Below are 21,419 nucleotides of genomic sequence, written 5' to 3'. Positions count from 1 at the left end.
AGAGAGATTTGCAAAATTGTTGTTAGGGTAAAATAATGCAATGTCGAAAGAAATGAGAACAAGGATTTTTCGCGAGTGTCAGCAATGGAATATGATAAAGAGAGGTCAAGAGAAAGAAGAAAAGGAGGAACAATTGAGCTAACATGGCAAATTGTTTGTTATGGTTACTGCTTCCTTTCACACCAAATTGTGGTCCATGTGTAAAAGACCCACCAACGAGGACAGCTAGCCTCAGTCGCTCCGCTGTGGCTTGAGAAGGAAGGTTTCGGTTTTATATTATTCTTCGTGACTTGTTATTGTTGTTGCTGTAGATGGTTGGGGCTTTTACTTTTATATGAAAAAAGGCAAAACAAAACATAACAACCAAGCCACACAGTAAGCGACGCAGCCAGCACAGCACAAGACACGGACAACGCTGAAACCGAGAGTCATATTACGTTATGCAAGGAAAAAAGTTCAGTTGTTAATTTGAGACACTTGCGACCGGACGTCATAGTGGTGTGGAAGCTTTGCCAAACCAAAACAACAAATGTTTCGTTTTTCGATTTCCGTGTAATTTGTGTGTGCCTTGTGTTTTTATTGGTAACGAAAATAATAAACGTTAAGATGTCAAATCGTGCCGTTAACTAAATGGAAATCATTCGTTATTTTATTTTCCGCCAATTCCGTTTTTTTATCGTTTACTCCAAAATTAAAGGGACGACCAACAACAACAACCTAGCCCCAACTAGTACACAATTCATAATTGAGAGTCAAAGTTGCTATCACCTGGTGTTGTTTTTGTTTTACATCAAACTCTGTGACACTTCTGAGTTGTGACAAATTAGCTGAGTGCAATTTCTCTAACGGTGTTTTCAGCTTGATTTGCATATGTGTCAAAACGAAGTGATGGCAAAAGGCTAATCCTGGAAAAGAGGGGAAAAAAGAAAGAAAGAAAAAATGAAATGATTCTACTGAAATGCATAACAGCTTAAAGGCGCAGTGAAATGAAAATTACAACAAAACCAAAAATGGAATAATTCGATTTTAAATTTAAGTTTCCTCGACATAAACAATATTTAAAGCTTGATTTAGCAGTTTTGTTCGTGTCGTTTTTTTTTTTTTTTTTTTGTTTCATTGTTTAACGTCCGCGTTTGTTGTTTGTTTTTTCTTCATGTTTTGACCAGTCAAGTTTTGTTTTTGTTTTAGCCGATTTATTTAAGCCACAATTGTTCTTTTTGACACAATCACATACCTACCTACCTACCGACACATCCATCGTCCATATGCCGGCACAATACCGTATATACAATCTAATTCGAGAGTCATACGTTGAAGGTCTTTGAACTTGTTTTGCTTGGGGTACGTCTCGTCTTACCAAAACAAAGATGAGTTTGTGTGAATGTTTGGTTTGTTAACCAAATCATAATATTGTGCATTGTAGACAGTGGGTCAAAGTGTTTTAATTGTTTGTAATTAAATCAATTCAGACATAAAAAACAAGTTTGAGAGATCGTTAGTTATTTATGTTTCAAAGCTGTATTGGTTTAGGAGACTTATTTTAATCCTTCCGTCTGCTGAAAATATGTTACCCTCTGAAATTGTTGATACAATCGATTGAATATTGCGATTTTCATAGTGAAAAATTAGGTATTTGATTGTTTACTACAATGTTGAATACTTATTTTCTGAAAAATAACTTATAACATTCTCATAGTGATCAAAAACGGGTTTGTTTCAGCCTACAGGATAATTATTATACCCGCAGGCTACAGAGGGTATATATCATTTGATACGGCCAAAACATGCCGCATCGAAAAAACGGTTTTAGACCCTAGGTCTCTTTGGACCAAATCCGTTTCAGGACATTTGAAGTCGATCTAGCGATATCCGCCCGCCTGTCTGTCTGTCTGGCTGGTGCGCACGATAACGCTCGAAGGGAGTATCCGATTTGGTTCAAACTTGGTACATCGTAAAATTATTATCAATCTTAGATCGAGTTCGGAGGTGGGCGATATAGGTCCGCTCCTTCTGGTACCACCCCCACACAAAAGATCAAAAAATTATTTTACTATACAGAATGATAAAGGATAATCCGTTTTGGCACCAACTTTGCAAGTCTTAATATTTGCATCAGTGCTAGTTCCGGTGTGGAAATGGACAATTTCGGCCCACTCCATCAAGTACCTCCCCACAAATGGTCAAAGTTTAGAATAAAAAAATGATCATAAAATCCGAAATGACCATCCTGTTCTCCTCATATTTCTCACATCACAATATTTGTATTAACCCAAGATCTGGTGTGAAGAAGGAATACCACTCCTGGTACTCACAAAAGGGTCAATATTTTCAATATCCATGAAGCACATAAAATGCGAAATAGACATCCAATTTCTTTTCAGGCATGGCACATCTCAATGTTTCCATCAACAAAAAATTTGTTATAAAGATGGTTGAGATCGAACCATTCTTTCTGGTACCTCCCCCACAAAGGGTTAAAGTTTTGAATAACTAAAACGATTATAAAATCCGAAACAAGCATCCGGGTCTCTTCATATTTCACACATCCCATTATTTCCATTAACACAAGGTCTGCTGTGAAGATGGTATATAGCGGTTCACCCCTTCTGCTAACTCCCCCATAAAGGGTCATAATTTTGAATATCCATGAAGCTCATAAAACACGAAATTCACAACCGATACCATTCAGACTTGGTATATCTCAATAAATTCATCAACACAAGAACTCCTCCTCCTCTACATAGGGGTCAAGATTTTGAAAAACAAAAAGCTTAAAGAAAAAGCGAAATAAGCATGCAACTCTCTTCAAATTTCAAACATACAAACTTTTTTGCTAAGACAAGATCTCCTGTTATGTTATATGTATCTGCCAACCCTTTCTAGTCCTTCACCCACAAAGGGTCACAATTTTCGGCAAGACCGACTGGTACTGTTAACTTGTTAAAGAGAAACTTTGACCAGTAAGAATTTGCAATTTCCCAGTACCTTAATTGTTAAAAATCCTCTCTTTTGGTCTGTTCCATAACCGATTTTCCCTTTATGGTATCGAAGAAAATTGTAAAATTTTGGGTTCTGGAATTTATTATCACCCATTTTTGAATTTCTGAGTTTTTGAATAATATTTTGTTAAAAAAGATTGTGTTATCGTAGGTCTAGAATTGCTTCTATGTATTATGTCTACTGTGTTGTTGTTCTTCTTCTTCACCTCATTAGCTAGTTCTACTGTAACTTATGAGAATATGAGAGAATGTGACAAATACAGAAAAACAATTATATGCCATATATACAAAGTTATCTAGATAATTTCCGCACGAAAATTAATTAGCAAAAAAATAGAAACCAAGTGCAAAGACAATGAGTGAAGAAGCATACTGAAGGGCAAAACTCTTTGGATCTCATGTCATGGTTAAAATTTAATAATAACAAAAAACATTCATAAACTGCATTTATAGGCAAGTTTGCTTTATAAAAAAATTATATTTTAAATAACGGTTTAGGGTTCGCCATTTAAAGAATAATGAAAATTAAAGTATTATTAATTTACATAATAATATCCAGAAACGTTAAAAGAGATTTATGTATATGCATCCATGTATGTACTTTCATATATCATCGATAGTTGTATTTACTCTAGTTTAATCATATAGTATTCTGTTGTTGTTGTCTTTTTGAACAACAACAACAACAAGCGAATGTCCTTAGTCATATGACAGAAAACCACGAGACTCTTTGTTTGGATGATAGCAAGAGGCTATTGTGTCTACAAATGCCGACAATTACACGCTGGAACATCAAACTCGAGTTAAAAGAGATAAATAAACAACATAAAGACATGTTTCTTTTTTTAAATTTATCAGTGGCCACTCAAATATTTTAAACGCCCCAACTCCAGTCCAGTGCAATTTCCTGCCCTATGCCAACATGCTTTTGGCCCCAAAGTTCTGAAAATGTCTAATATTAATTTTGAGTATTAAAGTAAAAACGAACCCTATTTTAGTATGAGTCACAATACAATAACTAGATAAGATAAACCCCAAATATACATCTGGGAAATACCTTCAATTAGCAGTAGTAGATATGACATTTTCATTAAAGTTTCATTCCCAAAGAATTTTGCAATTATAAATAGTTAAAGCATTTCTAAGCCCCAAACCAGCAGAATGTCTTTCGCAAAGTTTTATCGATAAACAGAAAAACAATAACAACTTTGTTTTCTCTTCAACCATCTGCTGGATATTTTAGATAACAGCACAACTCTCTGACCTTCAAACTATTGATAATACTCTTATAGAGTTTTTTGTTTTTGTATGACTGTGAGTTATTGTTTATACTTCTCAGTTACTACGTATTCGTGGTGTGTCTCTGTAATGCGATCTCAGTGAAATTCGCAACAGAGCTGAAATTAATTTCGTAAAAATCAATGAAGGTTTCTCAAAAAAAAAAAAAAAAAAAAAAAAAAACAGCAAAATTCCACAGGGAAATAGGGGCATAGATAGAAGAAAAATGGATATAGATGACGATTCGACGACCTTTGGAGACCCTACATCTATATGACGAAATGGCTGAGGCTAGAGTCGTGTCTTGGTGCGTAGGCATATGATAAGGCTGGGTTTTTGGAAATTCGTACTGAAAGGGTACGAAGAGTACTAAAATGTACAAAAAATTTAATACTTCCTATTGGACAAACGAAATGAGCTAGAATTTGGAATGAGAGTCTCTATTGGGATGCAGGATGAATGTACCAAAGAGTTTTGACAATTCGAACTTTAAGGTTAAGAAAAGTTTTAAAATGGTACTAAACTTGTAAAACGTTACCATTTGGTATTATGTGAACGGATATATAGTGAAGGTTGATTTTGGAAATGTTAGTATACATGTATCTTGTGTGCGAACTGTACTAAATGGTACTAAATTTGGAACAGTTTGGTTTAGGGTGAACGGAAAAAGCTGAATTTTTGAAATCTTGCTTTCGGGTGCCTGTTAATGGTAGGTTTGTGATAAAGAGGTGGTTTTGGATATGTGTACTACAAGTGCACGAAAACTGCTACATAGTACTGTTTTTGGTATAATTTGGTATTAGGTGGGCTGATAGTGTTGGAAATCTGAAATTTGTTATTAGGGTCGCTGTTTATGTGTAACCTGAACATATGGAGGTGGGTTCGGAAATGTTTACTATAATTGTACGAAAAGTACTGAATGGTACTATATTCAGTATTGATATAAAATTTCTACATTTGATAATTAAATCTGCTTTGAGATTTGGCGGTGGTTTTGAAATGTGTGCTATATTTGTACAAAATGGTTCTAAATTTGATATTGGATGAAGGATCAAGACTGAAATCCTCAAATTTGATATTGAGGTATTTTTTGGTATTTGGAATTGAGATATGGAGGTGGTTATGGAAATGCGTGCTATAATTGTATGAAAAGTACTAAATTTGGTATTGGGTGTTGGTGTCTGTGGTTAAGATATGGAGTTGATTTTGGAAATGTGTGCTTTAACTGTTCGAAAAGTACTAAGTGGTACTAAATTGGGCATAGGGTGCAGGGGCATAGAGTCGCTAAAATCATAAAAATGTTGAATATGGGGAGGTACCATTACATGGAGGCTATACAAAGACGTGGACCTGCATAAACAATTTTTTGTCATAGGCTGTACCCACTACGAATTATAAATACGAAATTTGAAACAACTCCGGTGAATAATGTCCCTAAAATCAAGTAAAAATATCGAATGTCGGGGAGTACAGTTATATGTGGGTTATACGATATCGTAGACCTATATAGACACTTGTCTTCCAGGGGGTAAAGTGCTTAGTAAGACCATCTAGTATGGATTTTTAGACATTTCCATTGAAAAATGTAGTAAAATTATAAAAATACCGAATATAGATAGGTAACGTGAAATGGGGGATATACGATATCGTGGACCTATGCAGACAATACTCTTCCAGGGGGTAAAGTACTCAGAAGGGACTTCTTTTGTGGATTTTCAGACAATTTCATTGAAAAATTTGGGTATAATCATTAAAATATCGAATATCGGGGGGTTCCGTTATGTGGGGGCTATACGATATAGTGGATCTATATACACAATACTCTTCCAGGGGGTAAAGTACTCAGAGGGAACTCCTTTTGTGGATTTTCAGACAATTTCATTGAAAAATGTGGCCACAATCATCAAAATACCGAATATCGGTCGGTAACGTTATATGAGGGCTATACGATATCTTGGAGCGATATAACCCATCTTCGAACTTCACCTGCCTGCAGACAAAAGACTAATCTGTGCACAATTTTAGCTTCCTATATTTAATTGTTTCGACTCTAGCGTGATTACAACACACGGACAGGGCCAAGTCGTCTTAGAATTTTACGTCGATCAAAAATATATATCCTTTGTTATATCTAAACTTATTATTTCGATGAGTTTCGAACGGAATGACGACCTTAATGTACCCTCCATACTATGTGTGGTGGAGGGTATAAAAAGGGCTAAAATGAAGTGTCGGAACGAATCTAAAATATTGAGGTGGACTTTTACTGAGCATAGCATTCATTATCTTAAGCGCCCAACAATTTTTAAATTTAAAGAGACTATATTCTGTACAATGCTATATACGGCACAAATTGAGTTCCGGAACCGAAAATGCAAGTATTTCGATATCGTAGAAAAGCTTTTAAATTCTGTTAAAAATTCTGGGGAGTATTCTCTTTTATATCATGTACACCTCCAATTTTCAATACTTACGCCTCTTGGTCTCATCTTTAATCAGACTCTATATATCGATAACAAACCTCTCAATAATTCCACATATCAACATGTAGGGTACAATGATTTATTGAAATCGAAACTATTGACTATCTAGAAATGTTTGAGAAAACAGAAAAAAGAGAATGTGTAAATAAAACATGATAACAAATAAAACAGCAAAACAATAACAAAATAACGATAAAACCAAACGTTGTGTATGGCAAAAAGAGAAGAAGAGAACACGAAAACAACAACGTTCATATCATCGTACACCACGTGCTATTACAACAACTGCATACAAAATAAAATAAGAAGGCATAATAAAATAAAATAGTTTAACAACATTTCACCACCACCCACTTTTCGCTCCGTTTGTGTATGGCATCTATCACCGGCACTGGTGCAATAATACGTGACACCGACAGCGACTCTCACACGAACGCAGCCACTACCGTTGAGAACGGCCCACAAACAAAACGAAACTCTCCCCGACGTACTACAGCTGGTCGTCGTATCTTGGCAAATTTACTCTGCTCCGAGTGTCATAGCGGCAACACCTCACCACAGTCAACGACTGATTCACCCCCATATCGGTTATTACTGCCGCCTAGCGCCCGTAAACGTTCGCCGTATTTGTCTCCGATAACCGACCAAACTTTAGACTTTTGCGCCTCGTATTCGAGTACAGCGTGCAATTGCAGCAAGTGCCCCAAAGAAGATTTTAAATTTCTCACCGTTCGCTCGTTTTCCAGATCCAATATTTCGTCCTCTACGCATTTGGATTATACCACCAGCAGCAGCAGCGGTAGCGACAGCAGAGACAGAAGTCCTACTGCCAGCTCCAACGTTTCACATACCACCGAAGAGATAGGCAACTTCTTTACCCCACCCCGTGAATATACCAGCAATTGTCGTGCCTTGGGAATATTAACTGAAAAACGTTCCCCAATCTTTGGTCCATTAGCTGGTGGTATATCCCTCCGAACCCAGGAACCATTCTACTCGGAATATCTATTGAATGCCAACGATCTGATATCGCCCAAGTCGCTGAAAGCCTTCAAGGAAAATATCGATTATACTGCAACGGAAGCATTGCCAAGTATGAATGGCGGGAAAAGATCTATGAATGGTTCAGTGACAGCATCACCGGCAACAAATGGAGCCAATGCAACCGATATAAATCGTAATGGTGTACCAAAACATTGGGTAAGTCCATTTAACATTATTTTTACGTTGTTGTTGTTTTTTTTTTAATAATATCAATGTTATGAATTGTTCATTAACATATGTACTTAATTGCTTATTAAGCCAAACATGCTAACAGCTGTTCTAATTGATAGTACTTTGTTGACACAGTGTTTCGAAACACAATGTTAGGTAAACTTTGAATTAAAATCATAAAAAAAGGAGTTAAGTGAGGCTGGACCGAACTTTTAATAATCTCCACCATTTGGAAAGTTTCTCATGTAAAAATATGTCTGTAAATGCCGAAATTCCAGTATTCGAGGGGTATGGTTCACTTCTATTATTAGAAACATCTAATCCAAAATTCAAGCAATTCTGCAAAAAATATCGGAAATAGCATCAAAATTTAGAGTATGTTTAGATTTGTTCGAATTGGTCACCTTTGGCACGAATTATGGCCTTCAAACGGCCAATGAAACCGTCACACGCTGATCAAATGTTGCTCTGCGGTATTTTGGCCCATTCTCGGCGAAGCGCTTGCTTGAGATGATCGACACTTGGGTATTTTTTAGTGCCAACCTTGCTTCCCAAAATACTCCAGACACAATAGTCCAACGGATTGGTATCCGGAGATTTTGGTGGCTATCAAGCGCTGGAAATGAAGCGAGGAACCTCATTTTGTAACCATTCTTGGGTGCTGAGTCCTGTTGGAATGTCCAAGGTCTGCGGCCACAATGTTTGCGTGCCGGAGGCTTTAATACACCCTACAGAATATTTTTGCGGTAATATTCGGCATTTATTCTGATGCCACAGTCGATTAATACGAGCGGAGAGCGACCATCGGCTGTTATAGGGGCCCACACCATCATCATGGCGGGCACTTGATTTCTGGTGGCCTTCCGAAGGTGCACATTTTCAGCTGACCTCTTTGGCAAGTCAACACGATCATTTTGTTTGTTTACTAACTGCTGGACAACGAATGTTTTCTCATCGGAGAAAACCAAATTTGGCAGTTCACCACCTTCGGCCAAGCGAGCAACTCTTCAGCTCTTTTGAGTCTATTTTCTTTCTGTTACGGTGTAAGTTCTCGCACTTTTTAGAATTTCAATGGCTTTACCTCGAGCTCATTTTTCAATATTTGCCGAATGGAATATTGCGCCATGTTCAGCTCACGAGCCATTTTTCGGCCACTGCAACGCGGGTTGCGATCCAGCCGTTCTTTACTTTTCAAACCATTTGTGCTGATGTTGCCGTTTTCTTCCGTCCAGTTCCTTGACGTCGGACTACGCTACGAGTATCACGGCAACGAGGGATGGTACGAGACACAAACGATTTATTCACATTTAAATGCTGGAGTGCTCTAACAATAGCCACTTGTGGTTTTCCAGCCAAATATAAAGAAATCGCACTATAATTTATTTCTGGAAAATTCGGAGACTGGGGTCTCATTATTCTGAACGTAGAAAACTGTAGATCAATTAATATGTAAATAGTGAAGCTAAGGTTCTCTCAGGTAGTGTATGTAGAGGCTGAGGTCCCTTCAGTCCGTACATAAATATTCATGTCCTTCGCCTACATAAAGCCATAAAGAGGATTAGGAAAAACTAAATCATCAATTTGTATATTTACCTCTGGATCGATGTTTTCCCCCTATACCTCCTGAAGGCTAGGGTATTGGAGTCATATGTTAAGTGACTTTTTCAAGTTTGCATTTAACATTTTTATAGCACAATTTAAGGCGTCATATTAACTAAATAATATTCTTATAGAATATATAATGCTATTATATTATATTAATCGGACTTAAAACTTATGGGCATATCCTATAAGCATGCTATAAAGTTCTAGAGAAACATGTAGTAGGGCCACTTAACATGTTACCCGAATATGATATTTTAACAAGTCTTGAGGCTGCATACATAGGTCCTAGCTCCCCTCAGTATTTTCACATATTAGCTGTGGTATGCTGTTTGATTTCGGAACACTGTGCAGTGAAATAAAAAAGTGTGTATAGTATAGATCTCATTTTAATTGTTGTTAATTTGAAATGAAAACAACAAACAGCTCATCTAAAGGTGGAGACTTTAGATTGAGAATAATCTTGAAAATACATTGCGAAATTTATTGCCCGTTATGGAAAATGTGTAATGTCATCAAGAGAAATTTTTGCTCTCTTTTTACCTTTTTTGAAGCCCAAAACAAATATTTGCTACTGTACACACATATAAGCACATCCAAGTTTAATTTTATAATAAGTATTATATATTCGATCATCGTGTGTACATTAAACGGGGTGATCGGAGATAAAAAAGTAAAATTTTTTTTTTTTTTTCAAAAAAAAAAAAAAAAAAAAAACAGGTACTGTAAAATATTTTACGTTTAGAATCCGGTGAATATTAGTAAATTAAAAAAAAATTTGTTGTTGCAAAATGGTCAGGCTTAATCCCTTTAAAAAACAACGTTTGTTTATTAGTGGAGAACGATGGTAATGTTTACCAGATTTATTCCATTTTCATATTTTTCCAGTAGGTAGGTTAAGATCGTAAATGGGCCATGTAGGTCCACGTTTTCATATAGCCTCCATTTAATAGTACCTCCTTATATTCGGTATTTTGATGATTTTAGCGACATTATTAACCGGAATTATTTCAAATTTGGTATTTGAAGTTCGTAATGGATACTACAGACTAAGACAGAAAATGAGCCATGTAAGTCCACGATAGCTTCGTATAACCCCCTATATTCGGTATTTTAGAGACATTATTTACCGGAATTGTTTCAAATTGCGTATTTAGAGTTCATAATAGATACTACAGCCTATGACAGAAAATTGTCTATGCAGCTCCAGGTCTTCGTATAAGCCCCATATATCAGTACCTCCCTATATTCGGTATTTTAACGAGTTTAGGTACAATACCCACCGAAATTGTTTGAGATGTCGTATTTGAAGTTCGTAATGGATGACAAAAAAGATGACCTGTGACAAAAAATTGTCTATGCAGGTCCAGGTCTTCGTATAGCTCCGATATAACGGTACCTACCTATTTACGGTATTTTGATGATTTTAGCTACATTATTCACCGAATTTTTTATTCAAGTTTCGCATTTCAATATTAAAATGGCTTATGACAAAACTTGCCTATGCAGGTCCACGTCATCGTATAGACCCCAAAATAATGGCTACATTCGTTATTTTTAAGATTTTAAAAGAATTTTTAAGGGATTTTAAATTTTTTGAAAATTTCAAAAATCATTGCAAATGGTGGAGGGTATTCAAAGATTTTACTTCATTTAATTTCCATTTCATTGGCCCCATCTAATGTCTGCATAAATGTGCCTTACTTGTGTGGCAAGGTTTTGCTATGACAACAATACGCGTTGTGAATAAATTATTTTTTTTTTTGCTGTTTTTGTTATGACGTTTGAAAACATCTTTCGAAATTCTTTTTCATACGCTTACATATTTTAGTGTAAATATACGAAATTTTTTGATCTTAATACATTTAAAGCTAAAGAAATTCTGTTTTGTGGGACATTAACGAATCCAGATTTTTTCCACGTTGAATCAGGTTTTATTATTACAAAATATGTTACATTTCCTTCAATACTCACATATACCTTTTATCCTTATGAATGTTTTTTCAAAGCATCATATGGTACTACTTTTTTACAATCTGGAAACATGGAGAAAAACTCACTCTTTATGTGAATTTTGCTACCACCTGAAGTGGATTCTTTGTTTCTTGCTTGGCTGGTAAACATAAAAGATTTAGGTTAAAGTAAATCTGACAGATTTATAAGCAGACGTTACAGGTATGAAGAGCTTTTATGTTTTCTATAGAAACCATTGGCGTAAATAAAAACAGTTTTTGCGGGAAAAAAGGAAGAATGTGGACAGGAATATTCAATAAGGAGTTTTCCATATTAGTTGAATATTTTCCCGGGGAAAGTATAAGTTACTCTCTTTTAGAAATGAAATACGCCCATGGAAGTATGCCATAATGTTTACATATTCACAATGAGCATTAAAGTCCTCCAATGGGAATGTAAAATTTCATACAAATCCACCTCCCCTCACCTTGGATGAAAGTGAAACGCTACTCTCACTTTCATTCTTATCCATATTTGGGTCAAATCGATGATGTAATGTTTGTACTTGTTTTATATTTAGTGAATAGATCTGAATTATAAAACTGAAGGTATGTGAGTAATTTAATATGAAGTAGACTGGCTGAGAGATTATTAGAATTCAATAAACAATAGAAATATTACATGGGTCAGAAAGCTAATGTCGAAAAAGACACAACCTTCTACCTAGAAAGGTGTGAATTGTGCCAAAATATCCTGGTAAATAAACTACAGTATTAAAAAAAAAGTGAGAACAGTAAATTCGGTCGGGTCGAACTTTTAATGCTCTCCACCACATAGAACGAATCGAGGAAATATAAAATCCCTTAGAAATTCTGTTAAAATCTTAAAAATACCGAATATAGCCGTTATATTTGGGTTTATACGAAGACGTGGACCTGCATGGGCAACTTTTGTCATAAGTCATTAAAATATTCAAATACGACACCTGGAAAAAAAAATCCCAGTAAATAATGTAGCTAAAATCATCAAAATACCGAATACAGGGAGGTACCGTTAAATCGGGGCTATGCGAAGACCTGGATCTGCATAGGCAATTTTCAGTCACATGCTGTAGTACCTATTAGCAACTTCAAATACGAAAATTCAAACAATTTCGGTGAATATTGTATTTATAATCGTCAAAATAGCGAATATAAGGGGGTACTGATATATGGGGCCTATACGAAGACCTCGACCTGCATATACAATTTTCTGTCATAGACAGTAGTTTTCATTAAAAAACTTTAATACGATATTTTAAACGGCTCCGGTGAATAATGTCGCTTAAGTCATCAAAATATCGAATATAGGGAGGTACCGTGAAATGGAGGCTATACGAAGATGTGTGAACTTCTAGTAAGGATTTTTAGACAATTCCATTGAAAAATGTAGCTAAAATCATCAAAATACCGCATATATGTAGAGGTACCGTTATATGGGGAATATACGATATCGTGGACCAATATAGACATTACTCTTCCAGGGAGTAAAGGAACTCCTTGTGTGGATTTTTAGACAATTTCATTGAAAAATGTGGCTACTATCATAAAAATACCGACTATATCATGGATATCATCTTTGAACTTGACCTGTCTGCATACAAAAGATTGATCTGTGCAAAATGATAACTTCCTATCTTAATTCTTTTTGACTCTTGCGTTGTTACAACAGACTGACAGAGGAACGGACAGGGCTAAATCATCTTAGAATTTTACACTGATCAAGAATATATGCACTTTGTCAGGTCTAACATTATTATTTCGATGAGTTACAAACGGAATGACGAACTTGATGACAAACCCTACATACTTTGTATGATGGAGGGTATAAAAATAACATCATTGGTTGCTTGTCATTCTAGCTTTAAAATCTACAACCAAACTAACCAAACTGATGTGGCTCTGTCCTTGGAGCATCTCAACTTTATGAAATATGCGGGCTTAACAATCATAAGCTTGGCAAATATTAAATGCCCGTCAAATTATTTCTGTGTTTGTCGTATTATTTGCCTAGGATTACAACTTTTTCAAAGTATGTATGATACGTCCGAAAAGTATGCTATATTCCTCACAATTTCTGGCAGACCATTTATTGGCGAAAGCTATTCTATCCTTAGAAAACCCATATAAAACAAGTAAGCAAAGGCTATAGTCGTGCGTGGCCGACCATGTGATACCCTACAACACTACAATATGTTAGAAGCCCCTTTATGTCCAAATCCATTTCGGAAGATTTCGCGTTTGAAATTATGTCACGGAGCTCAACCCAGATATCATTTTGACCGGGGCCATTTGCCCAATATTTACGCACTCCGTCGTGCTATTAGTTTATTTGGTACATTTTACAGCTAAATATAATCCAATGGTCGTCCAAAATGCTAGACTTCTTCCCTGTCCTTAACTCTCTTCTCAGGCGTGTCGATTGGCTTCAATTGTGTGAACAGAAAATTGTTTCTGTTTTTCATCTGGAATGGAAAAGTTGGTATTTTTTCACACAAGAGTAGTGGTCCATTCTACCCGCTGTCCTAAAATCCAACTTCATACGAGATTTCGTGTCGTTTGGTTTCTATTTGGGACCTTTATAACGGGTGCAAAATCAGGAACATTTTTAGTTGTTTGTCCATTTCAACCCCTAATTATATTGCGGACATCTTTGAAAACAATAGGCCTAGCCCTTCTGAGCCGATTCCTATCATTGTGAAAATTTTCGTGAGGATCGGACAATAATTGCAATCTGTATATAATAACCCCAACCTGTGTTGCACAGTGAAAAAATATTACAAAATATACACTTCAATATTATAAGTCAAAATGAAAAAATCGCATGCGATAAAAAATATGAAAAAATAAAAATATGTCACAAAATACTACAAATCTATATTAGCATCATTATTGGTATATTTTTCTGCGATTTTTTACGATTTTATACTTTTATGTCAAGAGGGCATTCTAAATTGACAAAATTTGTCAAAATCGGTTCAGCCATTTTTGAGATATAAGCATTCTAACTAACATCCCCTTGCTTTGTATATGTACATTGTATATATCTCGCTATATATATCTGCCATATTTACTTTCTGCATATACGCAACGGTCAGAATTGACCTGTCCGTCTAATTGTGATTTCGCCGAGATTAAAAATATTCGCGGTTTAATAGAAAATTTGACTTTTATTTAACACAAATGTTGTAGCCTATTTCACCCACTAAATATTACCCGACGACCATCAAAATTAGAAGGCTTCTGACCAGCCCTAAGCTTTAGCCCCATAATAACTTCTGCGTCGATTTGTCTATAATTGCGACCTATAGAGCAACTGCAAAAACAGGATTTTTTTCAGTTTTTAGTCCATTTCTTTTAATATTATGCGATCATCTCCAAAAGCAATAGGGTTCTATTCTGATCCTAGCCCCACCTCTATTCTAAATTTCGTGAAGATCGGGCCATAATTGCGACCCGTAGAGTGATTACAAATTAACATGGGCAGACGGACGGGCGGACATACATAGCTAGATCGACTCAGCTCGGCGAGATAGGAAGATCCATATATACTTTCCTATGTGGGAAATCAATATTTCGAGGTGTTACATAATTTTTGGCCCAATCAAACTTATAATACCCCCAACACATAGTGTTGTAGGGTTTAAAAACCCTGACATCTTCATAAGCCCCATAGAAGGCCTTTAAAATGGTCTTATGTCTCCAGTGTTAAGCTAACAAAAGTGTGCGAGTAAGTGAACGTAGATCGAGAAAATTTATAACGATACTGCATCGAGAGGTGAGATACTTTTATCACATCGTTGTTTTATCGTATACGATTTATTACGACAAGGTTTTCCAAGTCATTTACATCTACATATCTTACATGGATAAGAGGGTACGCAGTGAGTAAATGAATGATAGTGGAATGGTGGATCTCCTCTCATCATACATCGCATTCCGTTTAATTTGGAGGGAAAATATATGTAACGTTTGTATTAAATTTTAGGCTCCCTTTAAAAAAAAATAAATAAAATTTAATTTTGTGTAATACAGGGTGAGATAAAAAAAACTGCAACAAAGTCAAACGTCATAATTTTTACAATTTTTTAAATTTTAAATTTAAAGCAAAAAATGTCGAAAATAGAATCAAATTTTAGAATAAGTTTATGTTTGTTCGAACTGGTCACCTTAGGCACGAATTATGGCCTTCAAACAGCCAATGCAACGTTACACGCTGATTGAATGTTGCTCTGCGGTATTTTTGCCCATTCCCGGCGAAGCGCTAGCTTTAGGCGATTGACACTTTGGTAATTTTTATTGCCAACCTTACTTTCCCAAATACTCTAGACACAATAGTCCAAGAGATTGGCCATTGTGCGCTGGAATTAAAGCGGGGGACCTAATTTTGCAACCATTCTTGGGTGGCACGTGCTGAGTCCTGTTGGAATGTCCAAGGTCTGCGGCCAAAATGTTTGCGTGCCCAAGGTTTTAATACACCCATCAGAATATTTTCGCAATAATATTCGGCATTTATTCTAATGCCACGGTCGATTAATACAAGCGGTGAGCGACCATCGGCTGTTATGGCGGCCCACGTCATCACCATGGACGGCGCTTGATTTTTGGTGGCCAACCAAAGGTACACATTTTCAGCTGACCTCTTTGGCAAAGAGACACGATCATTTTGTTTGTTTACAATCTGCTGGGCAACGAATGTTTTCTCATCGGAGAGAACTAAATTCGGCGGTTCGCCACTTTCGGCCAAGCAAAGCAACTCTTTAGCTCTTTTGAATCCATTTTCTTTCTGTTGCGGTGTAAGTTCTTACTGTTTGGAATTTCAATGGCTTTTCCCCGAGCTTTTTTTTTCAATATTTGCCGAATGGAACATTACGTTATGTTCAACTTACGAGCCATTTTTCGGCCACTGCGACGCGGATTCTGATCAAGTCGTTTCTTTACTTTTCGAACCATTTCTGCTGATGTTGCTGTTTTCTTCCGTCCACTTCCCTAACATCGGGCTACCCTGCCAGTATCATGGTAACGAGCGATGGTACGAGGCACAACAGATTTATTTATTATTGTGGTTTTCCAGCCAAATATAAAGAAATCACACTATCACGCTTGAATTTCATCACGAATAATTGTTTTTCTGTAAAATTCTCATCAAAATGCTTTTGTACGCTTGTAAACAATATAATGAGCTGTTACTGGAACAATTTTAACAGCTGTCGGGCGAGTAGCTTAGAAATGACAGCAGTCTGAAGTTAGTTGCATTTTTTTCATGTCACCCTGTATTTAATTTTTTTATATATCAAATATCAAGGGGGAGATTTTACATTCGCTGGGTCACATACATCTTCACAACAGATCTTGTGTAAGCAACAATGTTTGTATTTGTGAAATTTAGAGATGCTTGAATGCTTACTTACCTTTCTTTGAGCGTTTTGTTTTTCAAATCTTGAACCCTATGTGGGTTAGGGTACCAGAAGAAATGGTCCGATCTCTAACATCTTTATAACAGATCTTGTGTTTATGGAAATGCTATGATGTATCAAGTCTGAATGGAATCGAATTTTAATTGCGCGTTTTATGAGCTTCATGGATATTCAAAATTTTTATTCTTTGTGTTGGAGGTACTGAAAGAGTGGGCTGATATATGTGGGCCATGTTTGCCTTAAGGGTTTAACCCTCATTTTGAATGAGTTTGAATATAATGGTCATTTAAATTACCATACTTGCTAATACCTTGCCCTTTGATGTAAAAAAAAGTTTTTCCCTTGGAAGTTACATCAATTCCACAACTTTCAACATTTAATTAGAAAATTTAAAACTATTGTAGGATTTTAGACTGCAAAACGTTGAAAGGTCATCTCAGTTGCCCCGCATGACATTTGCAAATTTAAAATGAAATTATTTCTCAAATTCACAAAGTCACGCAATATTTCCTTTGGTTTTCTTGGCACATTTAACAACACCAATAATAATGACTTCATAACCTTCGACTACAATCCGTTTGTCACCCACACATGTATGAACATACATATCACGACTCGTCGTAATGAAAATGGGTCAGGGTTTTCAAAGAATTTTTTTATTGAGGGAAATTGGAAAATATAGGATATAATTAAGATGGTAACCTTGAGACCTAGGATTGTCAAAATCTATATTCATGCCATAGCCATATAAAACAACTGTTCAAACCAATGCTATGGGGAATAATATAGTTCATTATTTGTAACATAACATATCACCATAGCCATAACCGTTACCGTTGAAGCCAATTAAATTTTGGGTTTCTGTCGTAACCCCAACAAAACAACTGATTCTTGTTTATTTTTTTGTTATTATACCCTCACCCATATGGCTAGAGAGGGTATATATCATTTGATACGGCCTAAACGTGCCTCATCGAAATAACGTTTTTAGAGCCTAGGTTTTTTGGACCAAATCCGTTGCAGGACATTTGGAGTCGATTTAGCGATGTCCGACCGTCCGTCTGTCTGGCTGCCTGGTGCGCACTATAACTCTAGGAGAGAGTATCCGATTTGGTTCAAACTTGGTCCTTCGTAATATTATTATCAAACTTAGAGTTCGGAGATGGGCAATATCGGTCCACTCCTTCTGGCACCTCTCCCACAAAATGTCGAAATTTTCAAACACATGTTTTATTGCACAAAAAGAGAAAGCATAATCCGATTTTGCTCCATCTTTGCAAATCCTAATATTTGCATCTGTGCTAGAACAGGTACGAAAATGGACAATACCGCTCCACTCCATCAAGTACCTCTCCACAAAGTGTCAAAATTTTGAAAAACTATAACTGTTATAAAATGTGATGTAAAAATCCGGTTTGTCTTTCAATTACACACATAACAATATTTTTATTAACCCAAGGTCTGGTGTGAAGGCGGGATATATCGGTCCACTCCTTCTGGTACCTCAACCACAAAAAAATTTTTTTCATGCAGCTCATAAAACTCGAAATTATTATCTGATTTCATTCAGACTTGATATATCTTAATATTTCTATCAACAAAATATCTGTTATAAAGATGGTAGAGATTGGACCATTCTTCTGGTACCTCCCACACAATGGGTCAAAGTTTTGAATAACCAAAACGATCTTAAAATCCGAAACGATCTTAAAATCCAGGTCTCTTCATATTTCACACATTCCATTATTTCTACTAACACAAGAGACGCTGTGAGGATGGGATATATCGGTCTACTCCTTCTGGTACCTCCCCCACAAAGGGTAAACATTTTAAATCTCCACGAAGCTCATAAAACCCGAAATTAACCGATAACATCCGATTCCATTCAGACTTGGTACATCTCAATATTTCCATCAACAAAAGATCTGTTATAAAGATCGAGATAGAGATCGGACCATTTCTTCTGGTACCTCCTCCACATAGGGTTCAAGATTTTGAAAAACAAAATATATCTCTCATTGTCGGTTGATCTCCTTGAAATTTCCACTAGCATTCCATACATAAAGCCTAGTTTGCATCATTGATATGCAAAAAAAAAAACAACAAAATATTTGATTTTGTTTTCTAACAAAGCAAGTAGACCAAATCATCAGCGAGCGGAATGAAGCGCCTATCGAACAAATTTGAGTTATTGATATTCTATGACAACCTCTGTCTTTGATAGATGTTAGTGAAGCGTTGAAGCTGACGGATATATGGTGGTTAACCATCAATTAGTTACTTAGATTACATGCTATCGAAACAGAACATAAAACTGTACATCCTACACGCATAAATACATATGTAATTAATATATACATATTCATATACCCGCAGATTAATGACAAAATAAAATAAACACTTTCAATAGCATTGCAAAATGTCATGTTAAGGCTTTTCCGAGTATCTCAGTGCCTTATGCTAAATTTGATATTACAATGAAAGCTTTGTAGGGAGAAGAAATTCCATTATTAAAATATAGGAAATAGGAAATTTGGATCTTGTAGGGATGGACAGAAGATGGTTCTGCAGATAGAACACATAGATTTTATAGGTATAGAAGACCTCGCTGATATATTTTATGTTTTGAAAATATTAAAGCATTTTATAGACAATACATTTTTAAAGATCTTCTGTAGACGGAAGACCTTCTGATTGACTTGACTTGAAAAGAAGGTCACTGGGTACCAGCGTTAGATAAAATTTGAAAATGACTCGTTCTCGTTTCGCTGTATTCACTTCAAACTCATAACGATATGAAGGGTGAGTTTGTCAATGTTGGTGTTTAAGGGTGAGTAAGCTTGAGTTTTTGGAAATACGAACCATAGATGTCCTAAAATAAAAGGTCCTCAAATTTTAATTTCATTGCATTGGTCAAATGGGTTCAACGATACCTAGACATGGCCACTTGGTCAATAGGTTATTAATTGACACCACTCAAGGTTATTAATTGACACCAATCAACCAAGCGTATTTACCAGGCGTCTATTACTTATTGACAGGGGTTAATAGCCTATTGACCATGCGTCAATGACGTATTGACCATGGGTCAATGACATATTGACCAGGCGTCAATTACTTAATAGCCTATTGACCATGGGTCAATGACTTATTGACCATGGGTCAATGACTTATTGACTATGGGTCAATGACATATTGACCAGGGGTCAATGACCTATTGACCAGGGGTTAATGACCTATTGACCAGGGGTCAATGACCTATTGACTAGGGGTTGATGACTTATTGACCAGGAGTCAATGACCCATTGACCAGAGTTCAATGACCTATTCACCTGGGGTCAATCACTAATTGACCAGGGGTTCAATTTCTTAGTGACACGGGGTCAATAACGTTTTGACAAAGGGGCTAATAACATAACAAAGATCAATGACATATGGACCAGCGGTCAGAAACCTATTGATCTATTCAATGACCTTTTGATCCTGAGTCAAAACTTGATGACTCTGAGTCATTTACCTACTGACCAGGGGTCAAAAACTCTGGACTTTCAAGTTTTTTCCAGAGATAGATATTTGTACCCTGATACTGGGAAAGTATTTTTTCTTGGGGGACGTATCTGAATACTCGGATATTTGACTCAAAAGTCCCGGCCTAAGACCCTTAAAAGACGCGGTTCTTCTGGATCTAGAGTAGATATGAACAATAAGGGTATACTTTAGAAGCTAATGAATTCAATAAGTTGAATTATTTTCGGTTCGAGAGGTATATGTGAATGATTGCTTTTTTGGACCCGTATTTAAAAGAAACACACTAAAAAGTCGAAAAAGAAAGTATCAAATTTAGAAAACATTCTTCCGATGTACTTGGGTTGTCCGGGTTCAAACACCCTTATTTCTGAATCCTGGAAAGATGCATATATTGTAGCATTTTAGAAAGTTTACAGTGTCAACTATAGTTAGGCACGAATAATAGGGGCAAAAATCCGGATACAAAAAAAAAAAACGATTATTTTGATGTAACTCTCAATTTATTGACGATTTAGTAGAACCGGGTCTAAACTAGGTCTTTGATTCGGTCTTTCTTCTCCACGATTTATTTTTAACACATTACCTCATTTTTAACACATTATCCTCTGTCATATGGCTGCAGAGGGTATATATCATTTGATACGGCCAAAACGTGCCTCTCCGAATTAATGGTTTTAGACTCTAGGTCTCTTTGGAAAAATCCGGAGTCGATCTAGCAATGTCCCTCCGTCAGTCTGTCTGTCTGGCTGGTGCGGATAATCGGATTTCGCTGAACCTTAGCAAATCCTAATATTTGCATCCGTGTTAGGTCAGGCGGTCACATTTTGAATAATTATACCTCTTATAAAATGTAATTTAAGAGTCCAATTGTCTTCAAATTACACACATCACAATATTTTTATTAAC

General features: G+C 36.1%; 1 protein-coding gene across 2 annotated transcripts in view; it reads left to right on the top strand.

Moving 5' to 3' along the window:
• Nucleotides 1-236: 236 nt before the first annotated feature.
• LOC101898120 (uncharacterized) overlaps nt 237-21,419 on the top strand; it is a 35,309-nt gene continuing 14,126 nt past the window's right edge. The window contains exons 1-2 of one of the 2 annotated variants that reach the window (XM_020035001.2): nt 237-582; nt 6,870-7,960. In XM_020035001.2, coding sequence (XP_019890560.1) covers nt 7,133-7,960 — 828 coding nt within the window. In that variant the 5' untranslated portion in view covers nt 237-582; nt 6,870-7,132. Of the gene's footprint in view, nt 583-6,828; nt 7,961-21,419 lie in introns of both variants that reach the window. The other variant, XM_011292125.3, reaches the window with a different exon arrangement.

This window comes from Musca domestica, unplaced genomic scaffold (assembly GCF_030504385.1).
Source record: "Musca domestica strain aabys unplaced genomic scaffold, Musca_domestica.polishedcontigs.V.1.1 8, whole genome shotgun sequence".
In the NCBI taxonomy this organism is placed as follows: Eukaryota; Metazoa; Arthropoda; class Insecta; order Diptera; family Muscidae; genus Musca; species Musca domestica.
The sequence above is the reverse complement of the archived record's forward strand: the minus strand, read 5'-3'. Positions and strand labels throughout refer to the sequence as shown.